The sequence below is a fragment of the Pyrus communis genome, chromosome 6 (genome assembly GCF_963583255.1).
Source record: "Pyrus communis chromosome 6, drPyrComm1.1, whole genome shotgun sequence".
Classification (NCBI taxonomy): Eukaryota; Viridiplantae; Streptophyta; class Magnoliopsida; order Rosales; family Rosaceae; genus Pyrus; species Pyrus communis.
In genome coordinates this window covers 29110117-29132216 of record NC_084808.1, presented here as the reverse complement: position 1 = coordinate 29132216, position 22100 = coordinate 29110117, and the positions used below count along the sequence as shown (strand labels likewise).

At 37.5% G+C, this 22100-nt stretch overlaps 3 protein-coding genes and 1 pseudogene across 4 annotated transcripts; 1 reads left to right on the top strand and 3 right to left on the bottom strand.

Annotated features, from left to right (window-relative positions):
- Positions 1-1802: 1802 nt before the first annotated feature.
- Positions 1803-4756, bottom strand: LOC137737307 (zinc finger protein SHOOT GRAVITROPISM 5). Its single transcript, XM_068476748.1, has 3 exons — positions 4226-4756; positions 3725-4133; positions 1803-2899 (listed from the first exon to the last, which is right to left on the bottom strand). Exons 1-3 carry the CDS (start codon positions 4341-4343, stop codon positions 1981-1983), a joined length of 1446 nt encoding a protein of 481 aa, XP_068332849.1. The 5' UTR covers positions 4344-4756; the 3' UTR covers positions 1803-1980.
- Positions 4757-8704: 3948 nt separating this feature from the next.
- Positions 8705-11397, bottom strand: LOC137736401 (PHD finger protein MALE STERILITY 1-like; annotated as a pseudogene).
- A 1329-nt stretch (positions 11398-12726) lies between these two features.
- LOC137737137 (protein BASIC PENTACYSTEINE2-like) lies at positions 12727-14807 on the top strand. Of its 2 annotated transcripts, XM_068476525.1 has the most exons (2): positions 12727-12860; positions 13661-14807. In XM_068476525.1, exon 2 carries the CDS (start codon positions 13666-13668, stop codon positions 14503-14505), a length of 840 nt encoding a protein of 279 aa, XP_068332626.1. In that variant the 5' UTR covers positions 12727-12860; positions 13661-13665; the 3' UTR covers positions 14506-14807. The 2 variants fall into 2 exon arrangements, with proteins under 2 accessions (XP_068332626.1, XP_068332625.1); XM_068476524.1 differs by lacking the exon at positions 12727-12860 and having other exon boundaries at positions 13367-14807.
- Positions 14808-20026: 5219 nt separating this feature from the next.
- Positions 20027-21591, bottom strand: LOC137738437 (putative clathrin assembly protein At1g25240). Its single transcript, XM_068478072.1, has one exon. The coding sequence runs from the start codon at positions 21461-21463 to the stop codon at positions 20198-20200; it is 1266 nt and encodes a 421-aa protein (XP_068334173.1). The 5' UTR covers positions 21464-21591; the 3' UTR covers positions 20027-20197.
- Between the last annotated feature and the right edge of the window lie 509 nt (positions 21592-22100).

Sequence of the window (22100 nt, the reverse complement as noted above, 5' to 3'; positions counted from 1 at the left end):
CCATCATTACTTTTATATTTAATTAAACAACTTAAAATGAAGTCTGTAGATCATCTTAAATAATTAAATATATGTCGACACTGAATATTTATAAATAGAGAAAAGAAACTGTTGGTACTAGGGTTCCAATATCTCGACTGAATATATATGTCCACGTTTTCACTCTGTGCAACACGAAAAGGGGTGAACCGGGAAAGGAAAAAGTAACTTTAAAGTAAAAAAGAGTGTTCGTAACACGCAAGGGGTATTTTGAAAAGAAACCCTACCGTAGGACAAAGTTCTTTATCAGTTAAGGATGAAATTGTAGAAAAGTTTATAAAAAGTTGAGTTATTTTTAATATTAGTTATTTATTTTATGGTAGAATTTTAATTTTTTTATGGTATTAAAGCAAGTTAGCATACGTACAAAGCACAATAGCTACACGTACGTGCTTCACATCATGTGTTGTCAACGTGATATACTTAAAAATTTATCATACATAAAAAAAATGCATGAGAATGTAAGGACGAAGTCATTACATTACCAGTTAATTTCATGATATAACCTCAACTTGTTCAATCTGACACGCTACATAGCCAATCCACTAGACAAAAAGGGAAGCCAACCATTAAAAGGTGGGAAAGAGGTGAACGTGGTCCTCACACTCTCTCTCTCTCTCTCTCTCTACAAAGATAGAGAGAGAAGGAAAGAAAAAAAAGAAAGAAAGACAAAGAAAAGCTCAAAAGCAAAGAAAGTTAGAAACGGTGATGAAATGGGAACCTCCTTTGAATTTTTCTTCAGCATTAAATTGTGTTTCATTTGTTTCAGAAATTAATGAAAAGGCACTGAGTGATCTGCTGCAGGACGACCCCTCCTTGTTTGAATCCCTGATAAAGTAGTATGTATGTGGGAGTCCAGGTGAGTGAGTGACCGAGCGAGCGAGTGAGGTCGTGTGTGTTCTGTATTGTTTAAGTTGACAGGGACGAGTAACTGAGCCTAACCATTCCAGCAGTGGCACTGAAAAACATGGTGGTCTTTTTCTTACAATTTCTTATAGCATTTAAAAGGATTACAAATGCAGTGAAAACGACCACCCATCTTTCTCTCCTCTCTCTTTTCTCTCTCATTAATTTCAATTTGGTTTCAAGTGTATGTACGTAGGTCAGCTTCTCTGAAAGGTGCTTTCCTTTCATTTACTAAAATGGTCCCAAAACATAATTCCTCTCTCTCTTTTTTTAAGTAAAAGGCTCCAGAATAGTTCGCTTTGGGTTCAGTGCATGGCTTCGTTCCTCTCTCTCTTTTAAGTGATGGTGTATTCTACATGCGCTAATCTACTAAGAATAAGCAGTATTATCCTAACTTGTGAGTAATAGATAAAAGATTTGAATTAATTTGGGTGCAAAGGAGTGGGCGTATTACTTTGACCAATTAGCCTAATTTATAACTACAAAAAAAAGGTGATTTTATTTACATATTTGCTGCCACATTTTCTAATAATAGTGAAAATAAAATGAATCACTTGTACAAAAGCGTGTGATCTAAATAATCTTATTGATAAGAAATATAGTTCACCAAGAAATGATTTTTCACACACCTTTTTTTGGCTAACCATATATTTGAGTTTGATCTGTTTCGGAATGTTGAATGAATTGAATATGTAAAGTCTTTTTTCTTCTTGAAACTAAAGTATACATGTACGTATGTATTAATTCACCATTGATTTGAAAGTAAAGCAAATCCACAAGTCATCAGTTTACTCTCTTTTTTTTCTTTTTTTCTTTTTTTTTTTATATATATATCCTTTTTGTAACAAATGAAGGTATAATATAATTATTGAAATATAAATACAAGGACCCAATGACAACACTTCCAACCAATATCCCAAACAATGGTTAGAAATAAAGTGAAGGTCTGTGAGAGGCTTTCAAATAAGCGTTGCATGTGAACGAAAACAAGAAAAACAAAGCAAATACAAAATATTAGGTCATTAATGATAATTATTATGTGGTGTGATCATGATCTCCTTCTCCTTCGGTTGTGGCGGAGGACATGTAACTCATAGCTAGGGATGTCTCATCAGAGGGTCCCACTCCTCCCAGTGCTCCTCCTCCTGCGGCGGCGGAAGCAGCAGAGGCAATGTGAAAATGTTGCTTGCAAGCTTGACAAGTGATTTGCAAAATGGCGGAGCTGATTCTCTTAGTTGCCTGCTCTTTGAGCAACTGAGCCTTCTCCACCTCAGCCTGTGCTTGCTGCCTGATCCTCTTGGCGTTCGCGAACTCGATCTCCGCCATCTCTATCTGCCGTTTGGCTTCTCGCCGGGCGTCTTCCGCGTAAGACTTTTCAGCCACGGCCAACTTCAGCTCCTCACTTGCAAACTCTTTCAACCTGGCCACATCCGATGCGGGCCCAACTCCTCCAAGAGCCGATTCATTCTCATCACCTGGAGAGCTTCTTCTTCTTATTATGTGTGATGAATTATACTTGCTTGATTCATTCTTTTCGTTGTCAAGCTGATCACTTGACGGGGACCCAATCGAGAGCTTCAGATTAGTTGCGTAACCTTTGTCTAAATTTGGCGGGGAAGAAGTATGCGCGTTTGACGACGGAAGGAGCTGAAGTTCCAATATATTTTTATGCACTTGTTGTTGCTGCTGCTGCTGCTGGCGGTTGCAAGAAATATAAGCATTCATACCGTCACGCTGATCGTGATGGTCAGTTGGGTTTGGTCGCACCGGGAGTCCAGCCAATACTACTGGAGCTGCCACATTGTTACTAATGCTGAAATTGGTGTCACTGGAGGGGCTTGTACTCGATGCGGTTCGCGACGAGCAGGCCGCCGGCTGTAATGCTGCCTGTAACTCTGGCAGGACCACGTGTCGGACTGTGCAAGTGTCTTGGTGCTCTATGAAACTTTCCACTCTGAAATCGATCACGACATAGAATTTAGAATGATTCAAACTAAAACTATATTGCTATCATGATTAAAAACATGGTTTTTTCTCGGCGTCTTTAACAATTAACAACAACAACAACAAAAATTAGCCATAAGCGGATAAGCCGTTCGTATATGACATATGTAGGGTTACCAATAAACAATTAATCAATTAGAATATATCATCAGTTAATATATATATATAGCTAGGTAAGCAAAACAAATCAAATGGGGTAGCCCTATATATTTATTTAATTAATTAATTAAAATATAATGATGACGAGTTTAGTGTGTCCAAAAATAGGTAAATTATATATAATTAATTATTTTTTTGAAAACTTATAAACCGGAAACTGCAGTTTTTGGAAACTGGGGAGCTTCAACGGCCATGAAAGATAGGATGAGGTCATTTGCCACTGCAGGAATCTGATACCGCACACCATTTGAATTTCAAAGAGAAGAGAACAATAAAATTCATTAATGTTTGAAGAGAGAAAAAGGTAGAGGCTGCTTATAGGATTTCAAGTTTGTTCTTATCTGTAACAGCTGCTTTTTTTGGCAGTGCTTTTAGGGTTTGGATGAACCTATGAAAGAGAGGAGACGATAGCAGCTTATAGCTATGTCCGTTGCAATAAATGATTTGGGATTAGAAAATCCTGTTTTCAGATTTCAGATAATAATTTTGGCCTAGTAGCTAGCCAATTTTATCAACAAATATATCCTTTTTTCAGAAATAATTAAAATAGAAGATTTGGCGATATTAGTTCTCAGTAGATAACAAATTTCTAATATTTTAATTTAATTTAATTTACCTTGAAAAGACCCGGCCGCAGTCACAGGAATGTCCTCTGGTGCCGCAGGTTTTGAGATGTGCTTTGTAATCGGACTGAACGGCGTAGCCTTTGGAGCACTTGTCGCAGACCCACTGCTTGTGGTTGCTGTGTTTTCTTCTGAAGTGTTTTTTGATTCCGACGAGATCGCCGAGGGCGTGGGAGGGGTCGTGGTGGAGGCAGCTGGGCTCCGGGCACACGAACACCCGCTTCTTGATCACCTGATCTTCCGCTAGCTCTCGCTTCAGCAGCTTCCACGGCACCTTGTGTCGCCTCCTGTGCATCTGCAGATTCTGGTCTCTCTGAAATCCCTGGTTGCAGATCTCGCACACGTACCGGTCCGATTCAAGTAGGGTCTTGGGGGACAGAGACACCACTTCTGCATCCGGATCTATAATATAACCAAAATTAATTAAACCATCAATAATTAAGAATTTTAAAGAAAAGTACTTTGATTAATTAACTGAATTATATTATTTTTACCTGGTGTGCCTGCGGGTCTTCTTTTTCGTTTGTGGGTGGCTCCTCCATTTTCATGAGAGGAAGAAGACGGAGGAGCGGAAGAAAAGGCGGCGGTGTTGTTGTTGGTGTTATCGAACATGGGTGGATTTTTGTGAGTATGTTATGGAGGAGTTTAAGTAAGAGAAGAAGATGACTAAGAATCAATCAATCCCTACATACACACATGTCTGCAGGTGAAGTTGGACTCAGTGGGTTTCAGCTTTACTTTCTGTCATCTCTCTCACAGTCACATATGAGAGAGAGAAAGAGAGAGGAAGAGGAAAAGCTCTTCAATCCACTTTTTCCAAAAGCTTTAAGAAGCTTTTAAAGGCTTTTTAGCTAGGCTAGCTTTTCTTCCATAGACCCTCCACCTTGAGCAGGTAAGGTTGTGGCAAGTCTGTCCTGTTTATAAAAGCTCGCCCCTTTCTTTCTTTCTTTTTTCTGTACAAGAAGGAAGAGATCTAGAGAGTAAAATTAAGAGAGAGAGAGAGAGAGAGAGAGAGAGAGAGAGAGAGAGAGAGGAGGTTGGGTCTGGGTGAGGGTGACCCAATCACACGATTCAGTGCAGCTTAAAACTGAGAGCCCCCACACACATCTCGGAATTAGACAGAAACAAAAAAACATCCTTCCCGTAAGAAAACGAACAGTCATTATTCGTCACACTGTAATTTTTTTTTTTTTTTGGATCGTCACACTGTAATTGCATGAGGTAATGCATACCCTCTCAGATTACCCTCTTCCACGTGAGCTCTCATCCTCCCCTCGCGTGACCCTCTCTCTCTCTCTCTCTCCCACTACAGAAACGAAAAACAAAAAACAAAAAAAAACAAGAGGTAAAGTCTGGGATAAAAAAGAAAAAGAAATAAGAAGTTACTGATTAACTGTTCACATGCTCTGGTTAAAATTTAAAAAAAAAAGGAAAAATTAGAATACTCTACATCTTTTCTATAGTTGTTAGATTAAACATTCATCCATTTTAAGGATTTGATTAAGGTGCTTTGATCAATTGTCACCTCAACAATTTTCTTTTTATTTAATTTTCATGTCATTAATTTAAATGCACTTATATAGAGGCATAAGGTAGCTTAGCAGTTAATTGCTTACAATATAGGAATTTAATTTCGTCGATCCCCTTCTATGCATTAAATGACATTTTTTTAATAAAATAAAATAAAAAATTAATTAACTAATTCCTTATTACCTTATTATCAGTATTAAAAAAAATTATCTTTCTATTAAAACTGTCTCAATAAAAAGTCCTCAATACATATTTTTTCACGTATAGATATATAAAAAAATATACTTAAAATTTATGATACATTTGAAAACAAAAATATCGGCTTTTGGTACGTTTAGATTTCAAATGTACCGAGAAACCAAATGTATCAAAATTTCAAATGTACCATAAAACCAAAGTGCCCATTGTCAGGTAACCCTTTTCGTACGTTTAGATTCCAAATGTACCAAATGACCAAATGAACAAAAAATCACAAATGTACCACAAAACCAAATGTCTCTATCTGATAACCCTTTTGGTACATTTACATTCCAAATGTACCGAGAAATACAAAAAATCAAATCCACTATAAAACTAAATGTGTCCATATTATAGGTAACTAGACATAGCTATATAATCAAACAAATTTTATTATGTGCTGGGTATTCTAAATAATAAAATTTGACAATTTTTTTATAAATATTCTACTATATTCACAAAAAAAAAAGTAAAATTATAACAAACAATAAAAAAATTCATAGAGATGGATAATAAATGCATAAATATAGGGATAAGAGGACAAAAAAAAAACAAAATGTCTAGGAAAAGTCGTGAAAAACTAAAATTTTAAACAAAATTGAACTTATGTAAAACTGAAATTAATAATCAAAATTTTAGAAAAATGTTTGATTAAATTTTCAGAAGAAATGTATGTTTAGTCTAAAATATTAAAAAACGAGGCCTCCTGTATCAAAATGCCCCTTTAAAAAATCATGATGCCTAAGTTAATCCGGATTAACATGTTTCTTGAAGCAGCTTTTGGAAAGGTAAAAAGTAGTAGCACGATTAGGGATTAGTCATTTTCAAGAGGGCTGCCAACTGCCGTAATCATTTCTCTAAGTTGTATTTAATTTCGGATTTTCCATCTTATGTAAATAATTATATATGTAAATTGTAATGGATTAGCATAATTAACAATATTTCTTTCATGTATTCATTATTCACTTTTTGAAAAATGCTCAGAAAACACATGTCAAATTAAAGTTTTCACCAGAGAAAGATGGGGGTTTTGATGAGTGAATAATATATGATGAAGGTGCAGTGCCGGGGTTTTAAGAACGAATAATTAGCAAAAGGAGAAGATGCTTTATTTACTTGTTGGGTTGGAAAGGATGGGGAGAAGGATTCTCATCACATGCTGGCATGCATTGCTGCGTCAAAAAAAAAAAAAGCAATCATCCCTCCCAAGTGTTTGTGATTCCAAATCTAATCAACTTTTCTTAAACTAATCCGTTTCCCACGCTGCAAAACAAAGCTTTAAAACTTTCTGTTGACTTAGCCCTAAAGTCCGATTAACTAATTAATTAATTATCATAAACTTAATTCTTAAGATTTAATTCATTTTTATTTGATTAACATATGGAGATCGAGTACCAGTACCACTCCCATATCTCCTTGTAATAGATTTGAAATTTTCTTGTTTATTGTGTCACCATGAATTGAACTATTTCAATTGAATTGAACTTGTGCTCTATTTACTATTTGGTGAACGTATAAATATTGGGACTAAATTATTGTATTGGACAACACTCCAGCATATTTTGTCATGTCCAATCCTTATCCCGTCACATCGACTAAACATTTTCCTAGTTCTTCGTTGGGAAGTGCTCGAAAACTCCGAATTGAAAAGCAATGCACGATCAAATCCAACAAATATCTGAGATTATATTAGCAATAGTACGGAGATGTGTTGGTTTTGTTCAATAATTTCATGATGGGTAGGGGCAAATAATCGTATGCTAAATTGTACTCAGCACGGCATACCACGAGGCCGAGGGCCTGAGGGATTTTGTCTGGTTTACTTTTGTTGGTATTCGAAGAACTGAACCAAAGTTGGCATCGATTCCATTCTTTACTGCTGCACTGAAAACAGAAACGGAGAAAACAACAAATTAAAAATAGTATTCATTTTAAAAGGGACAGGTTCGAGGGTGCATTTTTGTTCACCACCTTCAACTGGTGCTAAAGTTTTATACTCTATTTATTATTATTAAATGAGTTCAAGCTTGAAGATTTGTGTCTATTTAATATACTAATCTCAAAATTTAAATTTATTTAACAGTAATAAAATAAAATAAAAAAATAAAACATTACAGTTTATGAGTTCGAAATTCGAAACCACAGTCACAGTGCTAAACTATCATTGACATGCCCATCTACATATACATCATTTCTTTCCATTCAAGCCACAAAAACCGCATTGAATTGAAATGACATATTTGTTTGTTTTCTTTTTTCCACCTTCCAAGAACCTTCATCTTTTATTTCTTGCATTAATCTGCGTGTTTTGTTTTACAAGGCTACAGAGAGTATATAATACACCTGCATATCCCTCTGCTAATTTTCTGTAACTGTTTTTTTTTTTTTTCTTAACGTTGATGAATTATACGATAATGTTAGAAAGATACTATAATGCTTATCTAACTGTTTTCAAAAATGTAAATTATCATGGTAAAACTATCAGCTAATCCATCTTCAAAACAAAAAAGCTAAAAAAATTGGTGGTGTAGAGCTCTCCTATACTTTTATCTAAATTTTTGCTAAATGATATAAGTCAATGAAAAGTTGTTGCCGTTTCAAAGAAAATGATCCTTGTAAACGAAGGGAATGTTTCCCTTTTTAGGCGAGTATGCAACACGCCAATTACAACCAACCACAAACATAAATTTGGTCCGAAGATCATTTTCAACAAGTTTCTACTTTATAATATATATATTTTTTTAATTAAAACCGTTGCTTCTGCTTTATAATAAGCTCCTAATTTAGCGCTAAAGTGTAACTTAGCGATTTCGATATATAAACCAAACTCAATAATTAAGGCTTAATTAGTTGAACAATCACACATTTTTACTACTCTATTCTACATTAGCGGAAAAATAGAGAGTTTGAACTCGTAACACAATAAAATGAATAAAAGATCTTGTTCACCAAAGCAATCCACCGTCTGCATCGAACAATCACATTTGAGTTTACTAATTCAGGAATAATTCAGTAAGAATAGAGCCCATAAGTTTGTCATCAAGATCGAACTCTCTTGTTTGGCTAGGGCCCAAGGCCCAAAACAAAACAAAAAATCTTAACTAATTAGTAAGAATTCAGTACGGGCATTAACTCGTCCGTCTTCACACCTAAACAGGTCAAACCGCCCGATAAAATAACATCACCACAAATTGAAGAAGATGATACTACGGAGAAGGCAAAAGTATGATTTCTCGTTCACATCGGTTGCACAGAAATATATGAGGAACTTGTTCGCTGTTCAAAGCATATGCTGCCGAACTTCACAAATGTCACACGACACCATTCTTTCCCCGTCGTCTTCCTTTGCTCCACAGGGACAGTGCACGAGATAGTTGATTGCTCCACATTCAAACATCTCACTAACTCCACCCATCTCTTTGCTACACCTACCCTCAAGCACAATATTTTGACCCACCTCAACCATGCCAAATGCCAAATCTGTCCCCTTCGCATTGTTCAGGTGTGCAACTGAATCCACCACGAATCCCCTCAGCCCCCAGTAGATCTCCTTGAAATTCCTCTCCACTTCTTGCTTCAAATCATCAATTGTAGCACTGTTTTTCAAGGTCACGCACTCGTACGGTTGCAATATTATTGCATTGTTGTTTATAACATTCTTATGGTTATCGTCTTCTTCTTCGGAATTGTTTCTTAGCATTACTGTGCAGTAATGTTTGATTTTCCCTCCATGCCTTTCAAAGGCACCACCTCGCTGCAGTAATCCTTCACAAGGTACTTGGAATCGAGAATGATCCGTACAGCCATTGGAATCGCTGAAAAGATACCTGCATTACTCATCTTTTGGTCCTTGAGGACGTACTTGTACAAGTAGAAAATGTCCTTCATTAACTGAAACTTCGAAATCTTGTACCACGCAGCCTTTGCCTTCTGATTGTTCATGAGCAAACCGTCCTGATGGTTAGGGGAAGCATGATTTGAGATATCTTCTAAGCAGTACTCGAGAACTTTAGTCGCCAGATTCAACATGCGACAAACCAAGTAATTTCCTACAATGTGGTTTCCTAGTAACTTCAACACAAAATCTAGCAACCCTATGTCGCCTATATAGGCACGGGCGGCATCCCTAACTTCTTGTCTAGATACCCACCTAAACTGAGCCCTCAACAATCACTCGAGTCACCATCCCAACTCTTTTTGGAGACCATCTACAATTAGTTTCCGCCAACACTCCCGTATTATAGATTGAATCAATACATGGATTTTGATGATTTGTGGGTGGCAACCGCGACTTGAGCTCTAGCATGAAGTGGAAAAGGTCACCGATTGTGACCAAAGAATTGTCGGACAATGTGCTATACCTTGAGAAGATGAGAGGGATTTCATGGTTGGACGTGACGAGATGGTTAATGAGCAAGCATAAGGGCATGCCTTGTAGAGCTTCAATGGCTTTTTGGTACATTTGTTGAGTGACACAAGAAGTCCCGCGATCAAATTTGTAACCCCAACGACCAAACCATGGCTCGCTGTATGTTACTACGTGGATTAGCCTCAACTCCATCCCTCTTTTATGTGAATTGTCGTTCAAGCTCACTTTCCTACCAAATATGCAACAAACTGTTTCATGCAGGATATTTAACTACAACTTTTTTGTAATGTGAAAATACATTAATCACAAATTTCCTTAGTAAATTATGAGCACATAGTGGATTATTTGATATTACCTTGCATGCAATCCAGTGCATAAGCGGTCCCAAAAGTCGAGGATCTGGCGGCCAGCCAAGTCGAAACCGGTTTCCACCCCATTGACACACAGCAAATGCCCGAAACCGTTAGAGTGAAAGACACCATGCATCATATGACCCTCTAATTCCACTAAATTATTCGACGACTTACGCTCGTTAGGATTATTTGTTGTCGTCGGGTTCGGCAGTAGCAGGCCACCTTCGGAGGCGTTGCCACCTTTGCCATTCCAGCAAGCTGCCACCATTGTGTCCGAGGAAGGCAACACAAAATGGTACTTGTTATTGCATACCATATGCTGCCCCCAGCCTGAGCTATATACATATAATTTTAGTCATCATTTTGCATGGCCTTTATTAGTACACAAAGGCCGCCTCATGTTTCAGTAAGTGCGGTTCAAATAGCAGTATGCATTTTCAAATTAGAAAATGTAAATAAATTAGATGGAGGGACGTAATTGAAACTTTACCGACGTCTTGACATTCCTTGCAATGTCGATTCAGTGATGCCTCGATAGGTTCTTCGACGACAAGGAGCACGACATGGGCAGGAGCATGGCTATGAACTTGTAGCTGAAACGACCAGCAGTGCATGCCTTGGCCAGCTAGGTTACCCTCAACCTGCCCATATTCAAGGAGAGCCTTCACATTTTCCCTAAACGACGATCCAACTAACCCTACCGGATACTCGTTTTCGCCGAAACTCCTAAACCTAAACACCCTCTCTTCCTCTTCTTGCACCCACTTAAGTCCAAATGGGACGCCATTGATGTGCTAATCAGGATTAGGCAAGAAACGAAGTTTATATAGGCATATGTATATATGAAAACGAAGAAGAAGCATTACAGAGCAATCTCATTAACATATTATTATAGGAGGTCCTTGATCGTTTAAGGAAGTAATTAAACTAGTTTAGATGTACTGCAACTAGATTATGCACGAGATTTGTGCCTGGAAATAAAATTGGGGAATGGAGCAACCCAAAAGAGCCTTTTCATCAGCTCATCTGCATGATATATTTTCGAAATTAGGGTTGCCAATTCCGTCGCGGCGACATTTGCAATAAATTAAAGGAAGCATGCTTTCGACAACGCAAAGCGTTTCACCATTGGTGTATGACTTCCGCCAATTTCTATGCTCACCTGGGATTTATGCATGTGATTGTTATATATTAACTAGGGATCGGGACGAACGCAAAAGTTCTTTCCTAACTACCCTAACAATTATAATTCATAAATTAATTTGTTGGCTTGGTAATTTTTTTGTGTGCTTAAAACTCAATCGAGTGATATTATTTCAGTCAAATTATCGCCTACAATTATTATAACAAATAATAATACATTACGTGACTTATATTCTCAGTACCTGAAACAATTAATAGCAAGAGAGATGCCTAGGTGGGCAACATTTGACAAGGCATGCCGGTTAGTCCTACAGTAACAAATATGCTATCAAGGTGTGAGTTGCTGTCATTTTTTAAGAGCTTTCGCTACACTGGGCCCCTCCCTCGTCGTCTTCAGCTTAATGGTCTTCACTCTTCCGGGCTGCTAAGGCCCAATTATGTTCTGAGTTTGGTCTTGTGTGGTTTTGGGCTTCATTTTTGCCTATTTTTTAAGCCCAATATTATCTATATTGTTTATCGCAATGTTGTTATATATAAAATATTACATGCGTATTCGGTTCAAAATCTAATTAAATTTTTTCATACAATATATGAAAAGAAATGACTTGATTAGTTAACACATTTGAGTTCCTTTACTTACTAATAATGAGTATGTTGTGAATTGGTATCAGTCTTTTTTTTTTTTCCGATGTCATTGCTAAGTTGCTAACACATCGAAAAAAAAGTATCTCTCACATTAATCAATAATCTTATTCCTTTTTCTTCAAACAATATTATACTCGGTAGCTCGATATTAGACAAACCAAGTATTTTTCTAATTCATGACTTCTTTTATTTTAAATAAATCTATCACTAGAGTAGGTAATTAGTTTCCACCAAACTTTTTCCATATGTATGTCAACATTCCAAAGCTGTGGATATACCAAAAGAAAAGTTTGATTTTAAAAAAAAAATATATCTTTGAAAACTTTCAAAATTTTTTGCTAAATTGAACATATTAGTTAACTTCCTGTATTAGATAGGTTTGTAAATTTATAGCACAACTCAAACTTTTTATACAATTAATTGCTTTAATTTCCCTACTTAGTTACAAGTCCACCTCCTAAACTCGATAAAATATTTGTTTAAAAACAAAGCGAAAATAAGTAGAGAGAGGATAAGAATTGGGGCTGTTCAATTCAACATAAGATATAATATACATCATATTTATTATTTTTGACCGAACATAAAAAAGCATTATCAAATTTAATTAATTTATTTATTCATGAGGCCTTTCCTTATTTTAAAGTGACAGCTATAAGTTTGATGGATACCCCATTTCTAGGTTTTCTTTCTGTCTCTCTCTCCCCTCTCTCCTCTCTCCTCTCCTCTTTCCTCTTTCCTCTCTCTATCTCATAAGTTTCTCTCTCTCTCTCTCTCTCAGGTTTCTCTCTCCTCTCTCCTCTCTCTCTCTCTCCAGAAGGGCAAAACCCTAAAGAGCCGTTTACACCCACCTAAGTAAGTTTTCTCTCTCCTCTCTCCTCCCTCCTCTCTCCTCTCTCACTGTCTCTCTTTCTCTATCTAAAATTTGAATATATGGGTCCTTGTACTATTATCCTGCCATTTACATTCTTGTGCATGTTTGTATATTTAAAAGCTTCAAACTTTATTATGAATTTGTTATTTTTCTCCTTGTAATACCCAAATCTCAGATCCCAATTTCTCAGATTACGAAACCCTAATTTGTTGTATTTGATTTTGGATGGAAATTCAGATCTGGGTGTTGGTCTGTTTACTTGGGTTCTGTTTGGTTGCTGAGAAACTGTAGGAAATGCACAGAATTTTTTATCCTGGGATTCGCATGTTTATTGATTCGGATTGGAAGGATGTTTCAAATCTTTAGAACTAACCCATTGGATGAGAATATGTGCATACTCATTACCAATTGCATGTTTGCATCTTAAATTTTTGATCTTTTAGATCTGAGAGTATGGGGATTAGGAAGGATCGATAAGATTTGTGAATTTGTAATTTCCTTCTTGTTCTCAGCTGTCAAACAATTGCTTGATCTTTGATTTAATGTGAAGATCCAATATTTTGCAGATGATATTGTTTACAATTTTGCCTCATAGGCCCTCATTTGTGATTATCTTGAGCTATGCTTTGTTTCTCCCTTTGTATCTGTTTTGTTTTTATTGCTATCCTTTTGTTTTCGATTTCTATGGCCTCGGAGGGCTATCCGATGGTAAGATTTATTGCTGTTCATGCAGTTTCATTGGAGGGCCTAAACGATGTTTGTTTGTCTGCTGATTCTGTAGCTCTCATGGATGATGATGCATTGAACATGCGCAATTGGGGCTACTATGAGCCATCTTTTAAGGGTCATCTTAGCTTGCAGCTCATGTCAAGCATGGCAGAGCGCGACACTAAACCATTTGTCCCTGGGCGCGACCCTACAGTCATGGTTAGCGCCAATGGAGCCTATCACCCTCGGGATTGTGTTGTATCAGATGCTCAGCTTCCAATGAGCTATATGAGGGAGAGTTGGGTAAACCAGAGAGATAAGTTTCTCAATATGATGCCTGCCAATCCTAACTATGCTGCTGTTCTTCCAGAAACTTCAGGAGCCCATTCCTTGCAGATCTTACAGCCGCCGGAACCATCAAGGGATGAAAGGGTGGGTAGGATTGAAGAGCCAGTTGTCCCTAAGGAAGTTGGCACATCCAAGAAAAGACAGGGTGGGGGTGCACCAAAAGCCCCAAAAGTGAAAAAGCCCAGGAAGGCAAAGGATAATACCAATCCTTCAGTTCCTCGTGTGAAGCCAGCAAAGAAGAGTTTGGATGTTGTGATTAACGGGATTAATATGGATATCTCTGGTATTCCAATTCCCATCTGCTCATGCACTGGAGTTCCACAACAGTGTTATAGGTGGGGGTGTGGTGGTTGGCAATCTGCTTGTTGCACCACAAATGTATCTATGTATCCTCTGCCAATGAGTACTAAGCGACGCGGGGCACGAATAGCTGGAAGAAAAATGAGTCAGGGTGCTTTCAAGAAGGTGTTGGAGAAGCTTGCAGCTGAAGGTTATAATTTTACTAACCCAATTGATCTAAGGTATCATTGGGCAAAACATGGTACCAACAAGTTCGTCACTCTCAGGTAGAGTTACTGTGTTGGTGTGACTTCCATTGCATTTGGTCTATTTCACCTGTATATATTTATGTGGCCTCTTGCAGGAGATCTTTCAGATAATTTGTAGTCATTCAATTTTCAGTCAAGACGGATGATACTTGTTTTTAAAATCTGGACTTGTTCTTTTTGTTAATTTTTTTTCCTTTCGGCTTCTGTTTAAGGGCCGACTTTTCTGGCCACCAGGATTATGTGGATGAGTTGTTATTTATTGAATTGTTGTTGGATAGCATTCCATCTCCGTTTAATCTAATGCTCGCAATATTTTGCACTGAATGCTTGTTTTTTGTATTCCTCTGTTGTATTCAAAAGTAGTATGTTCAATGTGCATTGCTTCTCTGGCTTATAACGACCGAGGTCTATATCGTGTAGCATGCTACTTACTAGTTATGGCTATATAGAAAGATCGTGGCACCTTTTGATGCACATATGTATCTATGCTGTGAAAGTCATGCTTGTTCCGTTTTTTTGTTTATAATCTTGGGTTTGCCTTGTTTGAGAAGCTGCAGTACTTGTGTTTTCAAGTGTTGTACTCGTAGATTTGGTATGTTTTCGCTCCGAGAGGAACATACTTGATACAGGTTTTGTATGAAAGAAATAGTCATTAGAGAAATGACTAGATTTAGCATGGGGATTTAAGAATCTACATAGTTGCAGCATTTCTGTTTTCAAGTGTTGTACTCGTACATCCTTTATGTTTTCGCTTCGAGAGGAAAATGTTTGATATAGTTTTGTACGAGAGAAATAGTCATTAGAGAAGTGACGGTTGCTTAGGAAACGGATTTAGAGTCTAATACGGGAGGAATAATCATTAGAGAATTGACAGAAGCTAGGTGTCGAAAATCTTCGGAATGTTCTAAATTAATTTGTGTCGAAAATGTCTGGAGTGTCTTAAAATCAATCTTAGGAAACATGTGATGGGACGAGGATGACTCGAATTTTGGCTTGTAATGAATCTTGTATAAATTCTCATCAATTGGAAAATGTGGGCTATAACTTACAATTTATGTGCAAAAGTTGAAAATTTTAGTTTCAGCAATTTTTGCGGAGTTAAGGAAAATGTAGCAAGACCTGTGAATGTGATCATACCATGTATTAGTCCCTAAATTATTTTAATTAATTTTCAAATCTGCAAAAATAGAAAAAAAATAATGTAAACTAATAGTGGGCCTCCAAAGAGATTTGTAGGTGTCGAAAATCTTTAGAATGTCTTAAATTAAATTAGAAAACATGTGGTGCGATTAAAATAAATCGAATTTTGGCTTATTATGAATCTTGTTAAAATTCTCAAAATCGATTGCAAAACATGGGTTATAACTCATAATTTTTGTGAAAAAATTGAAACTTTCAGTTTTAGGAAATATTTTGTGAGGTGTAAAGGAAAATGTTCCACGACCTTTGGACGTGATCTTACAATTTATTAAGTCCCAAAATTATTTTTTATTGATTTTTAAAGTTGAAAAAATAATTAAAAAATAAACTAATAGGGGTCTCCCAAATATAATTTTATGTGTCCAAAATCTTCGGAATGCTAAATTAATTTTAAGAAACATGTGTTGTGATGAGAATGACTCAAATTTTGGCTTAAAATGAATCTTGTATAAATTCTCAAAATCAATTGGAAAACGTTGGTTATAATTCATAGTTTTTGTGAAACAAATTGAAACTTTTAGTTTTAAAAAATATTTTGCGGTGAAAAGTTTTAGGTTTGAATCTCGTGGATGACGAATTCGATACCTAATTAGGTTGTCTATTGTGTGGCTTAGCCGAATTCCCCCTCCCCTTAGTGTAAAATATATCATTGTACTAAAAAAAAGTAAAATGTTACAAGACCTTTAGATGTGATCATACCATTTATTAGGTGGGGAACTATTTTTTGTTGATTTTTAACATTGACAAATAGATAAAAATAATATGAACTAATAGCGGGGCGCCCAAAGAGATTTGTAGGTGTCGAAAATCTTCAGAATATCCTAAATTAATTTTGGAAAACATGTGGTGCGATTAGAATTGTAACATCCCACATCGCTTAGAAGAGTGAATCATCTATGCCTTACATGTATATTCCATTCTCTACCTAGCACGAAGCCTTTCGAGAGCTCACTGGCTTCGGGTTCCATCGGAACTCCGAAGTTAAGCGAGTAGCGCGCGAGAGCAATCCCATGATGGGTGACCCATTGGGAAGTTCTCATGTGAGTTCCCAGAAACAAAACCGTGAGGGCATGGTCGATGCCCAAAGCGGACAATATCATGCTATGGTGGAGTCGAGCCCGAGATGTGGTGGGGGCTCGGGCCGGGATGTGACAATTTGGTATCAGAGCCAATCCCTGGTCGGATGTGTGCCGACGAGGACGTTGGGCCCCTAAGGGGGGTGGATTGTAACATCCCACATCACTCAGGGGAGTAGATCATCTATGCCTTATATGTATATTCCCTTCTCTACCTAGCAAGAGGCATTTTGGGAGCTCACTGGCTTCGGGTTCCATCAAAACTCCGAAGTTAAGCGAGTAGCACGCGAGATCAATCCCATGATGGGTGACCCACTGGGAAGTTCTCGTGTGAGTTCCCAGAAACAAAACCGTGAAGGCGTGGTCGGGGCCCAAAGCGGACAATATCATGCTATGATGGAGTCGAGTTCGGGATGTGGTGGGGGCTTGGGCCAGGATGTGACAAGAATGACTCAAATTTTGGCTTATCATAAATCTTGTTAAAATTCTCACAATCGATTGGAAACGTAGGTTATATATATATATATATAACTCACAGTTTTTGTGTAAAAATACAAATTTTTAGTTTTAGGAAATATTTTGTGTGGGCATGATGGAAAACTTTGCAAGACATGTGGATGTGATCCTAACATTAATTAGGTCTCGAAATTATTTTTTATTGAATTTTAAAATTGATTTTTTTTAAATAATATAAACTAATAGGGGGTCTCCCAAATATAATCTTATGACACGAAAAATATTCGGAATGGTCTAAATTAATTTTAGGAAACATGTGATGCGACGATCGAATGACTCAAATTTTGCTTATAATGAATCTTGTATAAATTCTCAAAATCGAATGGAAAACCTGACCCACAGTTTTTGTGAAAAAAAATTGAAATTTTTAGTCTTAGGAAATATTTTGTGTGGAAGTTAAGAAAAATGTTACAAGAGCTTTGGATGTGATCCTACCATTTATTATATCCTAATTATTTTTTAAAACATGTGGTGCGATTAGAATGACTCAAAATTTTGCTTATGATAAGTAAAACTCACAGTTTTTGTGAAAAAATTCAAATTTTTAGTTTTAGGAAATATTTTGTGTGGGCGTGAAGGAAAACGTTGCGAGACGTGTGGATGTGATCCTACCATTAATTAGGTCCCGAAATTATCTTTTATTGATTTTTTAAATTTGAAAAATAAAAATAAATAATATAAACTAATAAGGGGTCTCCCAAATATATTTTATATGTTGAAAAATTTTAGAATGTCTTGAATTAATTTTAGGAAACATGCGTTACGATTAGAATGACTCAAATTTTGACTTCTAATGAATCTTGCAAAAATTCTTAAAATCAATTAGAAATTTTTAGTGTAGCAAATATGTCGCATCTTGGCCCAGACCCCCACCACATTCCGTGCTCGACTCCACCGTAACACGATATTGTCCACTTTGGGTCCCAACCACACCCTCACAGTTTTGTTTCTAGGAACTCACACGAGAACTTCCCAATGGGTCACCCATTATGGGATTGCTCTCATGTGAACTCGCTTAACTTCAGAATTCCTACGGAACCCGAAGCCAGTGAGCTACCAAAATGCCTCGTGCTATATGGAGGTGGGCATGTACATATAAGGCACATCACCCCCTCTCCGTTGGTCGATGTGGGATGTTACAATCCACCATTCTTAGGGGCCCGATGTCCTCGTCGACACACTCGCACTTCACGGCAAAGTGGCTCTGATACCAAATTGTCACATCTCGACCTGGACCCCCACCACATCTCGAGCTCGACTCTACCGTAGCACGATATTGTCCGCTTTGGGCCCCGAACACACCCTTACAATTTTGTTTCTAGGAATTCACATGAGAACTTCCCAATGGATCACCCATCCAAGGATTGCTTTCGCGCGAACTTGCTTAACTTCGGAGTTCCTACGGAACCCGAAGTCAGTGAGCTCCCAAAAGATCTTGTGCTATATGGAGGTGGGCATGTACATATAAGGCACATCACCCCCTCTCCGTTGGTCGATATGGGATGTTACAAAATATTTTGCATGGAAGTTAAAGAAAATATTGCAAGACATTTGGATGTGATCTTACCATTTATTAGGTCTCGAAATTGTTTTTTATTGATTTTTAACATTGAAAAATAGAAGAAATAATATGAACTAATAGAGGACACTCATAATATAAATTTTTGTGTTGAAAATATTCGGAATGTCGTAAAATTAATCTTAGGGTGTGACGAGAATGACTCAAATTTCTGATTATAATGAATCTTCCATAAATTTCGAAACTGATTGGAAAATGTGGGTTAAAATCACATTTGTTGTGAAAAGAATTAAAACTTTTAGTTTTACGAAATATTTTGCGTGGAAGTTAAGGAAAATGTTGCAAGACATTTGGGTGTGATCCTACAATTTATTAGGTCCCAAAATTAAACTATTTTGCTCGCAGTACTCTTCCGGGTGATCATCTCCTATACGGGAAATTATTACACTAATCACTAAACTAATAATAATTAGTGCACTAAACTTAATTTCCCCGAGTTTGCACAAGAATTGGATTTTTGTCAGAAAATTCTAAAATAACACAACCGAATCCTTTCTCAACCATTTTACGCACAAGAGGTATCAACACGAAGCTTGGGACGAGGAGAGCATTTTTATACCTCTTGGGGAACAAAACTAAAGTTAAAATATAAATATAAATATAAATATATATATATATATATATAAACTAATAAAGGGGGTCAATTACAACCTCATGCAAATTTTTTATAACATTTCAATATCATACATTTATTTCTATTTTTTTTTCAATTTCATACATTTGTTAAAGTACAGCACTAAGTTTTCTAAAGTTCGGAAAGTGAATTTCAATGACCCAAATTTGGTCAACAAAACCAAATCGAGATCAAATTTTGCCAATTCCTTCAGCTTCATTTTTTTTTTTCCCCTGTTGCAGATTGTTTTTTGAAAGGGTAAAACCATTGCACTCAAAAATCTCTCGCCCGGTCCTTCACACATTTTTTTTTAATTTTTTATCAATAATAGAAGCGCAACAAAATAAAAGAAAGAAACACAAGCAAAAATTGAAATTTGTATTTTCATAAATTCCGGCAAATGTCTGAATATAATAAAAACAACTCAGGAAGAAATTAGTGTAATATAGGATATATTCCAGCTAACAATTCACAGTTGGCATACTTGCACATACGTAATAGTAATTGATCAAATTAATATGATGATTAACAAGTAAAACAAAAAAGTAGTGACGAAGAAATCAAGCTCAAAAAATGAATATCAGTAAGGCCCAAGGGGGAAGAATATAAGATCCACAAAAATTGGGAGAATATGATGATGAATTAAGCTGCGCTGGGGAGCAAGGGAATTAATCAAACGCTGTCCAACATTTTTTTATTCCAACAAAAACATCAAAAACAATAATTATCGTCAGAAACTAATCAAATCTGGAAGAACTTGGTGGTTATATGCAGTAGGTACAGGATGATGATACGGTATTATATTTTTTGACGACGGCGCAAAAGGGTTTCTATATTGTCCTTGTCCCCCGACACCGATAGCACTACTGCTCGTAGTATTGTAGCTGTATCCGCTCACATCGGAAAATCCAGATGTATCTGCGCTCACCCAGCTGATCAAATCCTCTTCAAACACCTCCCATTTGTCCGTAATTATCGTCTTGGATTTCTTCGTCGGTTTCTGCATGGCCACGATCGCTTTGTCCTCCTCCATCTGCGCCGCCGCCATCCGGTCGCATTCCACGAAGCTTTCCTTCCTTTTCGACGCTTGGTTGATTATCCGTTCGAGGTCTCTGATATCCTCTTCCGGGATCTGTTCGACTTTAGGACAATCCGCCGCGCTGAGGATCCCCATATCCATGCAGTATTCGAGGTACAATGAGAGCTCCTCCCCTTGAACCCCCGCCTTCTGAACCACCCCGAGCGCCATCTGCGCCTCCTGCTTGCCTGGGGCCGTGTAAATCCTCAACAGCGCGCCGGCAATCGCTTTGCAGACTCTGCTGTACACGTCAAAGATCTCCGTCAGCAAACATATCATTGCTTCGGAAATAAGATAAACCTTGTTGTTATTGTATGTGTGATTATTAGTGCGATGCGGACTAATCGCTTCCGGCTTGATCTCGAGAAGCAAGTCGAGCAACGACTGCCACTTTTGCAGTCGCCCGAGCTCCTCCAGCAGCGGCGGCTCCTCCTGGTCGGACTTGCTGTTGTTCTTCTTCACCAACGTGCTCAAAAATGCGGATCTCTGATCCAAGTACGTAAAATAAGCGCGGACAAACGCGTCGTACGCCCACGTCTTGCTGGGCTTAGAATGTTTGTCGCAGAAGTTGGAAAGGTCGAACGGCAGCCGGCCGATCTTTTGGACGGAGAGGATTTTGCAGCAGAAAATGCCGTGCATGAGCATTAGGCCTTTGAGAGCGACGACCCAAGAGTGAGTTTTCTCCATGCGCGTGGAGAGCGCGTAAAGGAGGGGCTTGAGGTAGAGCGGAGAGGTGCGGACCCATTGGTACACCCTGTGGAAATTCTTGTAATCGACGGTGGCCTCGTCGTGGCTGGTGGCTTTGATGATGATGGCCTCCAAATCGGGGTTGCGGAACGACGTCCGCCGTGAGATGGTGGCCACCCAGATGCTGTTCCGGTCTTTGATTAGCCCGGCAGCCTTTTTCCACAGTTTCATTTCCCTCCTCTCTCTCTCTCTCTAATTCTAACTTGTCACCAGCACTTTCTCATGCAAACCCTCCTTTCCCTTATTTTAGCTCTCTAATTACATTGTTTTTGTTTGTTTTTCCAATTGGACAGACAGCCTGTGGCTATATTTGGGAGGTGAATAAATTGGGAATAAAATATTTTTTGAGTGATTTTCCAAATAAAACGAGTGATGGAATCTCAACGAACAGAAGAGCAGCACTGGCTGGCTGTTATTTTTTTCACCAGAATAAGAAAGATGCATACATCTAGATGTATTTGCTTTTTTTGGACTTGTTCCAAAGGTTTGTTATGCTTGCAACAAGTTAATTAACGCGTTTCTATTTTTAGGAGATATACTATATACACCAATATGCCAGAAAGGATCCATTAAGAGAGTTGTGTTCATATACTCAAACACCGAAAATTTTTAGAATGGCCGCTCAATAACGGGAGTCAATTATTCAATAATTAAAGATTTAACGGTCACAGATGTTGGTCTATATTGCGTCCATGCTAAACAAACTCACTTATAAACGATAATGTTGCTTATACATACCAAATTGACCACATCTCTCATATAGGTTAAGACAATGATTGTAGTTAGAGAGAGGAGGTTTCTAATATAA